Source organism: Cyprinodon variegatus, unplaced genomic scaffold (genome assembly GCF_000732505.1).
Source record: "Cyprinodon variegatus isolate N-32 unplaced genomic scaffold, C_variegatus-1.0 Scaffold2002, whole genome shotgun sequence".
NCBI classification, from domain to species: Eukaryota; Metazoa; Chordata; class Actinopteri; order Cyprinodontiformes; family Cyprinodontidae; genus Cyprinodon; species Cyprinodon variegatus.
Window position 1 is genome coordinate 1099 of NW_015152455.1, and position 11272 is coordinate 12370.

The 11272-nt window shown below is 37.8% G+C and overlaps 1 protein-coding gene across 1 annotated transcript in view; it reads right to left on the reverse strand.

The window, feature by feature from the left end:
• Positions 1 to 616: 616 nt before the first annotated feature.
• The window catches only part of epsti1 (epithelial stromal interaction 1 (breast)), an 11397-nt gene continuing 741 nt past the window's right edge, over positions 617 to 11272 (reverse strand). Inside the window, exons 2-6 of the mRNA XM_015405115.1 lie at positions 8895 to 8953; positions 8726 to 8809; positions 8570 to 8646; positions 8290 to 8373; positions 617 to 760 (exon numbers count right to left, since the gene is read on the reverse strand). Coding sequence (XP_015260601.1) covers positions 617 to 760; positions 8290 to 8373; positions 8570 to 8646; positions 8726 to 8809; positions 8895 to 8953 — 448 coding nt within the window. The remainder of the gene's footprint in view (positions 761 to 8289; positions 8374 to 8569; positions 8647 to 8725; positions 8810 to 8894; positions 8954 to 11272) is intronic.

The window sequence follows — 11272 nt, forward strand, 5'->3', positions numbered from 1 at the left end:
AAATAAGAGAGAGAGATGATAATGAGGGCCCGAAGGTAGAAAGAAAAGGTAAAAAAGGGACAGAAAGAGCTTAATAACCGGAAATGGGGCCTGTTTACACAGTTGTAGTCTTTTCGCTTCACTCTGTGTACTCCGACGTCGAGAATCAAGAATCCACCTTTCGTATTCCATTTTCANTTCAAAGCCCACAATTAGAACCTTGGCAATTAGTCAATTAGAACCTTGGCAAAACGTGCAAAATACAATCTGATATATTCAACTATTTTGGAACAAACTTGTAAAAATGTCAGCCTGTAGATATAAAAACATGGAATAGAAACAGGAACCAGCGGACGTGCTGCTGTAGCTACACATTAGCTTCATCCACAGAGGCTCTACACATATCTACAAAACATCTTTTAAGCTTTTTGCACTACTTTGAGTCAGCCTATTACATAAACTTGCAATAAAAAAACAATTTAATTTGTGGTTGAAAAGGTGTAAATGTTTTAGTGAACCATGAAGACAAATAGAACTTCCCCAGACTTAATAATAATTCCACTGTGGGGCTGCAGAGGCTCAGACAATGGGCGCTTCCTTTGTGAAGGGCAGATGATTATGTCACCTGGTGTTACATTTATGACTCATATCCAGAACAAAGCAACAAACAAGCGGAACTTAAAAAAAGCTCAGTATCAAAGAGTGACCTGATACGATCCTGCTGGTGCAGCCTCCTCCTCTCCTCGTCCTCCTGCTTCCTCTTCTCTTCCAGACGTTCAGACTAAAACACAACAGGCATCAGTCACAAACAGATCTGAACAGAAAATTCTTTAAATGAATGTGTTTTCCCTTTATTAGAGCAGATAAGTAAGATGTTCAGCTGACAGACAGAGAACGCTCCCCTTAAAATAGGAGAATTGGATATAAATTAAAGCTTTTCTATCTTATATTGATCCCCAGTCCTCCATGTTTTATGTGTTTGAGTTTGAATGAGTGATTGACCTTTTTCTGCAGCTTTCTCTCCCCTCATGAACACGACACTAAGGTACTTAAACTCTTCAAATTCAACCCTAAATGTACAGGAGGAACACACTAATAACCAGAAAGAGGTTAGTTTAAACGGAGCAAGCCAGTTATGCTGATGATGCACAGCTATCCGAGGGACGTTCAATAAGTAATGCCTCTTACCCACTTCCAGTTGTTTGATCCAGCTGAAATTTTGCATGTGCAATTATTCATATTTCTATAGCTTAAACGGCAAATTAAAACTCTGAATTAATTTTGGTTTCTGATTTAATGGAGTTTGAACTGAGTCAAATCTGAAATGGAGCCTGTTGCGTGTTGGGCAGTGATCTGCACACCATGGGAGACTTTTGACGGAAGAAAAGTAACTTATGGTAACGATCCCCCATCATATGACCTTGAAAAACGTTTTACAAGGTCATATGATGGGACATGCGAAATTTCAGAGAGATCAAACAACCAGAAATGGGTCATGGGAATCACTTATTGAAAGCCCCTCACACCTACAACAGCAAACTCGTTTCTGACAAGCATCTGACCTTTTAAACATTTGCTTTTTATTTATTCTAAGACAAAACAAAGATTTTTTTTCATGTAAATTCTCAGAATCTGAAATCCAAATGGGTTTTTTGTTTTTTATTTATGAAGCTTATTTGAAAGAAACGATGACACAGGAGTGTTAAAGTTCAAACGTCATCTCCCTCTACTGGTTGTACAAGCAACAAAGGAAACGACAGCAAAACGAGATCACAGGCTGACAGGTTCAACAACATGGTCAAACAACATAAAGTGAAGAACAATGCAATGCACGTTATCCCTCATGTAGACACCATACATATGCTCACAGCATAAAGACACAACATATACAACGTCCATTACATAAGCACGATACATGGATACACCAGAAGACACATAAACATATTTTTGGCACTAACGGAACCCCATACCTGTCGCGCTTCCTACGTCACAATCAGTTGCTCTCATTGGTCAGAGCGTTGGCCAATAGGCACAGACATGGTTTGAAAAACAACGGGTGGTTCTCATCAACAATCTTCCGATGTCTCATTCATCGGGGCCAGACTAAATTAAACATTTATTCTCACATTTAGTCTGGATTATCAGGCTAATTAGCAGACGCAGCAACCAGTTGGTGGCGCACAACAACAATGCAGAACAACGAGAACGAGGGGACCAATTACTGGCTGGGAGGAGTTAAACTTTTTGAATCTAAATTATTTTCATCCGTCCGATGAATCTGACAAATTAAAATGTTTAATATTCTTATTCTCAACAACAAAGATATATATATAAAAAATGCATATCTGTATAAATTCAAGCGTTTACTGGATGCCTTTGGTGGTTTTGGAGTGTTAAGAAGCCGCCCAGTTTGCTCATGCTTCCGACTGGCTCTGCTTGCATCGCCTACAGAAGTGGTTCCCAAACTTTTACTTCCATATTTTTAAACATCTACAGAGATGTTAAGCTTTCTATACATAAACCAACCGTTTTATTTGCTTTATTGCATTTTTCACCCGAGGGAAGTTCTTTAGTCTCTTTCCTCACTGCAAAATCTTTCATTTAAGCAGGTAATTAAGAGGATTTGCAAATGGATTTGAATAAGATAATTAAATATTTGCACTTGAAATAAGAAAATGCAATAGTTTTTCTTATTTTAAATGTAAATTGTCTGGTTCTGCTGTTGCGCTTATTTTGAGAAAAAATGACTTTTTCAGATTCTATTTTTTCCAGTTCTTTTAACCTGTGATGTTTTTAACCCAGTGTGGACAGCAGACTCTTGTCTCAGCATCTAAAGGCTACATTGATGATGTCACGCTCTGCCTCAGTCTGTGAGCACAGAGACGGTAATTCCAGTAAAAACAAGGGATCAGGATGATGTATTCCCAAGCAGGAGGCTGGCGTTTGACAGCGTTATGTTCCATCACGTCCAGAATCTAAGATTAAACTGTTTTCTCACCATGGGTTTATTAGTTGGATTAGCAAGATGTTTCAGTGTCATAACAGGAAAAGATCTTCAGGGAAGCAGCTTGGCCTCCATGTCAATCAGCCTTTTCCAGAGAAGCAGCAACCCATTAACCTCGATCCGACCCTGAGCACGGCCAGACAGACAAAAACACGTCTGACATGCCGTTAGCGGCTGAAAAGCCACAAACGCTTCTGTCAGGTGGTTCTTTAGGCTGATGTTGTGTTTACTGGAGGAGCCACAGTGGGAGCCTCCACAGTGGAGGGATGCTTGACTTTGCTGACATCTACAGGCTGAACATGACTCAGGGATAAACGAAGCAGGAGAGGAAAACAAGGAGCCGTTTTAATTTATATTCCTCAGTCACATATGAATGTACAAACTATTCCCTTTAAAGTGAGGAGTCGTTTCTTGAGGGTTTTTTTTTTTGTATTGTGTGAAAACATCTGTAAAAATTAACCGGGATCATAAAATAAAGCCACACAGCTGAGGAATAAGCCAAGACAAGAGGTTCCTGACAAAATCTCACCGCAGGATTCAGCATTGTCAGCAGTTGGACCAAAATTAGTTTTAAACAATGACCGTGTGACGAGAAAACAGCATAGAAACTCCATGAAGGATGCACTGCAGCATCAGGATAGATCAGGATGCACTGCAGCATCAGGATAGATCAGGATGCACTGCAGCATCAGCATAGATCAGGATGCACTGCAGCATCAGGATAGATCAGGATGCAGAATACCGAGCTTGTTCAGTCCGACCATGAAACATGACGTGACAGAATGGGCTTACCCACTGTTGTGCCATATGCCATGATCATGGTTTTTGGACATTGGGAACCAGTCTCCATATTTAATCTTGACATGATGACCAGAGAAGAGGACTCAAATTTGGAGAATAACCAAATCAGCCAAGACATCCACAGGCAGCCCACAGAGGTGTGACTTCCCAGCCTCCTCTGTGTGAGGACAGAAAAGTACCACAGAACACGCTCTTTCCTTTTCTCTTTTCCCATGGAGCTGCCTGGATGAATGTCTGGGAGGCGGCAAGAGTGGAAATCTGGGCCCAAAAAGACGCAGATCTCCAGAATCATCAATGATGGGTAATGGTGGTAAGCTTTCAGAACCAAACTGCTGCAAAACAGACCTTTTACAACACATTTCTCTTGAGTTTCAGAACTTATAGAACCAGATCAAACTCAAGTCTTCCAAATGGACATGGACAAAAAGGTTTGCAGGTCTGGCATGATTAGGGACAGAATAAACAAAATGAATTTACTGATGAGTAGAGAAAAGCTAACAGGATGGACTGCATCCTATGCTATAGTTACATGTTTTGAGCTGTTGTTGAAGCTTGGACAAGCTTTATTTCATTAAGGGTTTAAACACCGATATAACATTAGTGTTCATGTGTTCCTCAGATGCTCATTACATTTCCATTACCAAGTCTGACCAAGAGTCATTTAGTGGAATCCTGATGTCTATTCGCTGCTAGCTATTTCAAAGAGGGTAAAGAATCATTTAACTAAAGGTTATTGGTTCTTCATTAAGCAAATCATTTAATAAAACATTATTTGGCCAAATATTGTGAATTGCTCTGAAAACATTCCAATTTCTCTAAATTAGTAAAAAGCTAATTTGATCAGATCCCAAATTCTTCCAGATAAACTTTGGTTTCAAACACAGAATCCATCTTAAACTGTAATATGGTTTTCAAACATGTTTCCTTTCCTCTTTGTACATAGTAGTTTAGTTTAGTTGAGTTTAGTTTCACTAGTTTTAGTTAACCGTAATATGTTTGACTTGGAGCTGAAGGATTTTTGTTAATAAACTCTTACAGTTTGAACAGAAGTTGTGGTAAATTTATTCCATGGTTGTGCAGATTTAACTCTTTAACTATGATTAGTGCTCGAATCACTCTTTCATTTATTGTTCTAACACACAGTTAGTAGGACTGGGTGTCATAAACACTATATAACAGCCAAAATAATAAGGAAATAAACATATTAAAGTATCAGAAATATAAATTCCCAGCTGGCTGAGAATTGAATAGAACATAAAATCACAACACCACAGTTCTACCGGATAACACGGCTAAATCAGAAACTTCTTCAAAGCAAACTTCTTCCAACATTTTAGGCTAACAAAAGCCTCTTTCTCACTGAAAATTACTCAACGCGTTTTTTTCCAAACATGGGTCGACCCGCTAACAATCAGCATTTGCTGGTGAAGATTCTCAGTCCTCCAGGTCCTACTCAATCCAAAAAAGTAAAATAAAACAATCCATGGGACTTTGTTTCCAACTTTGAAGACGTTTCTCTTCCCATCCAGGAAGCTTTATCAATTCAAAATGTCAGAAATAGCGTTTAGTTCCAGGTTTTATAGAGTGGACCAAAAGCAAAGCCTTGTTTTGGCTTAGAAAACATGCAAATTGAACCAGAAGAACGGCTCCGCCCCTTGGGAATGGGCAGTCATTGGGTCCTTCGTTTTTAAAGACAAAGACAGGTATCAGGTATTGCAGGCTAATGGAGAACCCAAACCAACCCCATTACAAAGGGGCGGACCCATTCATCCACTTCAATTTGGATGTTTTCTAACCTGAAACAAGGCTTTGTTTGGGTCCACTCTATAAAGCCTCAAACTAAACGCTATTTCTCACATTTTGACTTGAAAAAGCTTCCTGGATGGGAAGAGAAACGTCTTCTATCATGGAAACGAAGTCCAGTGGATTGTTTTTTTTTTTTTTTTAAGTTTTTTGGAACGAATCGACTCTTTTTTTTCCACTGGCATAAAAAGCTGATCTCAGGGTGTAGTTATTGTTTTGCTCTATTTCATTTTGAATCCCTCTCACCAGAGCTGCTCCATGTTTATCAGGTGTAAACAGTTGTTTCAGCTTGTTAGATCAGGGGTCAGTATCACGAAGCAGGTTTAACAAATTCAGATTCAAATCCTAATCTCTAGCCTAAAGTCCGGAACTCTGAGTGTTCGGTTTCAGCTGCTATCGTTTAGTCCAATTGATTTTAACTAGGTCCATTCAGAGTTTAGCGCGTGCACAACAAGTATGAAAAGCCATTATCAGTGGAGCACTGAGTCGTCGTGTAACCACGACAGGAAGTGCCTATTTCACCCCTCTGGGAGTAGGAACCGGATTTTAATACAAAAAATAAAAATAAGAAAGGAGAATGTGTTTAAAATACAGAGAAACAGCACAGCACTAGTTAAAAAACAGTTCTATGGCAGGCCGTTTTTACATTTACTATAAACACTCTTCTCTGTTGTTCCATTTGTAGTTCACTAAAATAGGATTCTTCGTGATCAAAATCACACTCCTAGACCTAACTGTGATTATCTATTTTCTGAAATACATTTTTGTAGCAAAGACTGAACTTTAGATAATGAAAAAAAAAAAAAAATTATAAGTTTTTTAAGTTTGATATATCCAGAAATGTTTAGACATTTTAAGTGGCCATTCTGACATTTATCAGCTTGACTGAAAAAGTATTTAATGATATCTGAAATACATTTCTTCATAATCAAAACAATAAAAAATGCTGACTAGTAATTTTAGGAATATGGAGATCTGAAATTCATTTCTAGATGTCCAGAATGTTTATTCTAGATGTGGAGAGTGTCATTTAGTTTGACAAAGAATAGTCAAAGAAAAAAATATTTTTTTCAAGATTTATTAGTTTTAGTATGTACTAAACTAATAAATATCAAAATGGCTTGCCATAGCGTGTTGTAACCGCGATACTAATAAGGTCTTATTCTTGAAAGGCAGTGGATCAATGTATCTATTTAGGTGAAATCTCCTGTCAGCAGGTGAGGATGAAGAATAAAAACATTATTCTAATATATCGAACCTGTTCATCATCTCATGGGTTCCTCCTCATGTCGATTCATCTTCTTTTACACAGTAAATACTAAGTGGATGTTTGCAGCTTCGGATGTTATCATCCCAATTAGCCTCCGTTATTAGCGGCTATCAGTCCCATAGAATGGCTTCAGATTGTGCCAGTAGGCTCATTAGGTTGTTATCATGGAGTGAATCCTAATCCTAAAGTAATTCCTTTCCCCCATGAGATTAATGAATCTATTTATGTGTAATCTGAAAATAATCTCAGTAGTTCTTCATGTACTGTAAATGTAACTAAATAAAAATAAAATGATCCGTATCTCGTTCATATTAAACAAACCAAAACCGGGTAATAAGCTCATTAACATTAACAACTCAGTTAACATGCCCTGTTAAATTAGTTTTAAAATTCTCTCCCTATAAATATTCTCTGGGAATTAAAGCCAATCATTCTTTCATAAGATCCTCATCAGATAGACATATAATGTTTGCTTTAAAAACCTAAAGTTACTAAAAGACCTAGTAAATAATACATATTTTTTTATGCACAAAAATATGACAAAAATCAAAATCAGGAAATAAAACAGCGTGATTGGCTGTAAGGAGAGCAGAGACAGAGGAAACTGAGTTTACTGAAGAAAACCTGCTGCTGACCAGGTTAGCTCTGGGAGGATGTTACTATGGCAACAGAAACAGGGGTTGAGGGAACTATTTGTGAAAAGGAAATGTCAGAGTTTCCCTGATTTCAGATTTAGAAAACTGCTTTATGAAACGGAGCCCTGAAGCGACTGGCGCGGTGTGGTGACGTCAGAGGTGCCCATCAGAGCCGAGGTCATATTGATATTCTCTCTGTCATGATTTGTGGACATTAAGATCAGCAGATGGCCGCTCACACTGAGCCTGGTTCTGCTGGAGGTTTCTTCGTTTTCAAAGGAAGTTTTTCCTCTCCACTGTCGCTACAAGCATGCTGATCTATTTTTGTTTAAACATCCACATTAAGATTAAGGAAGGAGCTATCTCCAGCTGTCTATACGTAAGTGGCAGGCTCCATTCTGGACAGAGAGGCTGGGTCCACCCTGGACAGAGAGGAGGGGTCCATCGTGGACAGGTCTCCAGTCCATTGCAGGGCAATAGAGTGGCAGACAGGAAAAACAACCATTCTCACACCTAAGGAGTATTTAGAGAAGCCAATTGACCTAACAGTCATGTTGTTGGACTGTGGGAGGAAGCCGGAGTACCCAGAGAGAACCCACGCATGCTCAGGGAGAACATGCAGACTCCATGCAGAAATACCTGGGCCGGGAATTGAAGGCGGAACCTTCCTGCTGCAAGGCAGCAGTGCTACCCACCGCACCACTGAGCAGCCCAACAATATATTCCTCATAACTAAACTCTAATCAGATGTTATAATCAGATTAAACATCATTTCTATATGCAGCTGTGATGGTTACCTTCTCCCTCTGAATGTCCTTCATCCTCTGCAGCTCTTCCTCCTCCTCCTGTTTTTTCTTCCTCTTCGCCTCCTCCTCTTTAAGCTGGAAAATAAAAACCCTCAAAGTTAAAAGATTATTCATATTTTAATCATTCCTTTCAATTATCTGGACTGTTTCTGATTGTCTTGCTACAGTAGAGGAGATGGTTCATTTTAATCCATCAGATTACATTAGCTTTCAGACTTTGTACGATTTATAACAAACAGTTAACCATCATTAAAGAGGATCATGGTTTTACCTTCTTCTGCAGCTTGGAGCTCCTCAGTTGTGTTAACTGTCTCTGCCTGGCTTCATCTAAGCTTACATCTCCACCACCTGGACGGATTAACAGATATTAGCAACTATTAAGTACAGATAATCCTGTTGCAGCACAAAATGTCTCTGAGATGGTTACCTAGTCTCTCTGGATTAAGTTGCAGAGGAGAAGGCCGGTTTGCCTCCTTGTACCTCTGAAGTTCTTCCTCTTCTTTCTGAGCCACTGCAGAAAAATCCCACATCAGTCACTGGAAGCTACATTCAACAAACCTTTATGAAGATCAAATCAGATTTAGGAGGATCATTACTTGCTTTAATCTCGTTCCGGCGAGATTGGTTGGGTGGGATTACGGTGAACGCGCCTAAACTGAGACACAAACAGCTGGTTAGGATTGCATTTGATCCTGAGTTTAGACTTGAACAGCTGCAGCAGCATCAGTTCATTCTGCTAAATAAACCACATTCTTATAGACACACATATATATAATCAATCCATATTTATTTATATGGACCTATAAAAGGACAGACGTGTCAAAACTATTCATGTTTAGTACTTCAATGGAAATATAAATCCAACTTTTGTAGAAGTTAGAGGATCAACTTCAGGTTTTTACTCCAGTAAAAAGTGTAAAAGTAGCATTTTTAAAACTACTTAAAATATAAAAGTAAAAGTAAAGCAGGAAAAATTGCTAAGGACAGAATCTTTACTGCATTAAAGGAAGATTTTTCTACAATTCTGGATGATAACTTCCTCAGACTTCATTTTCTTAGTTTTATAACTAAAGGTAACAGCGTCACATTTAACTTTGCATTATCTGGAAAAATGATTTATTTTGGTTTGTGGTGAGCAACAGGTTGGGGCAGCACCGACTCCAACCATAAAGAAATTAATGGTCTGGATGAAACTAATTATTTTGATTGTTTTTATATTTTTAAATACCAACAGGCCAGAATGAAAATGAGCTTAAATGAAAAAAAAACTAACGAGTCTATTTTCAAAATGGAAGGAGTTAAAGTAAAAAAATTATCATTTCAGTAAAGTATAAATAGCCAATATTTCTATTTAAATAAGGTAATAAAGTATTTGTCCTTGGGTACTTGATATCTCTGTCAGATATGCAAAATAAATAAAATATGAGAGAAAGATAATAAAATAACAATTAAAATCCAACAAAAAAGAAATCAAAATGCTAAAAACATGCATTCAGTGTCAGATGTAGAGTGAGTTCAAAAGGCAACAAATTAAAGTGAAATTTAAAGAACATAATCTAAAACCAACTTGCGATTCCCGGGGTGGGGGGGGTGGGGGGGGGGGGGAAACGGTGCTGAAAATCTGACACCTGCTCAAAGGTTACCTGTGGGGGGGGGGGGGTGGAATTCTTTGGATATGGAACAACAAAATAAACCATGAAATGTATAAATTGGTATGAAATACTCAAATGTTTCAATAAATAAGTAGGTGTAACATTTATTTATCTATTCTTGTGAAGATTCTCAGTCATCCAGGTCATAGTCAGTCCAAAAAAGTTAAAATCCATCCACTGGACTTTGTTTCCAAGCTGGAAGACGTTTCTCTTCCATCCAGGAAGATTTTTTAATTCAAATGTTGTTGAAAATTGAAAAAGCTTCCTGGATGGGAAGCTTGGAAACAAAGTCCAGTGGATGGATTTTAACTTTTTTGGAACTTATTTATCTAGTACATGATTTAATTATCAAATATGCAATTAAATTGTAAAATTTTGAATTACATACATTTTGTATTTAAATAAAACAAAATTAATTTAGAATGTAGAATTAAATAAACAAATGTCATAATCATTAGATTATTTATAATGTACATAATTAGTTCAATTTCTATGTATAAATTAATATAAAAATCGGTATTCTATTTTTTTTTTCAGTCTTGTTGGGGCCTCAACAGAAAACATCTTCCAGCTTCCTCTGTGGTTCAGGAACAACAAGCAGCTTCCGGTTGGCGGTGTGGCATGGTTATCCTATCTGAGCCAGCAGAGGGCGCTGGAGGACAGTTTATAGCTTCAGACGTCATCAGAGCAAACCCGCATCGATCGCTTTCTCCTATGGGCGCTGACGTGATTTGGTGGCGCCATCTTGGGGCGGTCGACAGCTCCGCTCGGTCTGATGTGTTGAGCAGGAACAGAATAAGATTTTATCAACTTTCTGAATATTGAACTTATTTTCTCAGTTTTTTTTCTGCTAAAAAACAAACAAAAGGTTCAGTTTATTTAAATATTCCTAATGTGGTTAAGAGTAATAGAATATTCTGATAGGATGGATGCTTGTTGCAAAGCACAGCAACTCAGACATTTTATATTTTTTATTACTAATATACACAAACAGGTATACAGGTAAACACAAATATACATACCCATATATCTTTCTGTATTTTGCTATATTTTTTGCATTATATATATAGATAGATAGATAGATCAGCATGCTTGTAGCGACAGTGGAGAGGAAAAACTTCCTTTGAAAGGAAGAAACCTCCAGCAGAACCAGGCTCAGTGTGAGCGGCCATCTGCTGAGGCCAACATTGACATTAACGACCAAACTACATTTTTTTTTTTTAAATGTAACTAAAAAAGTTATTTTATAAAATGAATGAATGACATAGTGAAAAAAAATTACTTGAGGAAAAACACAACCCCCTTATTTTTCTCTGAAAACA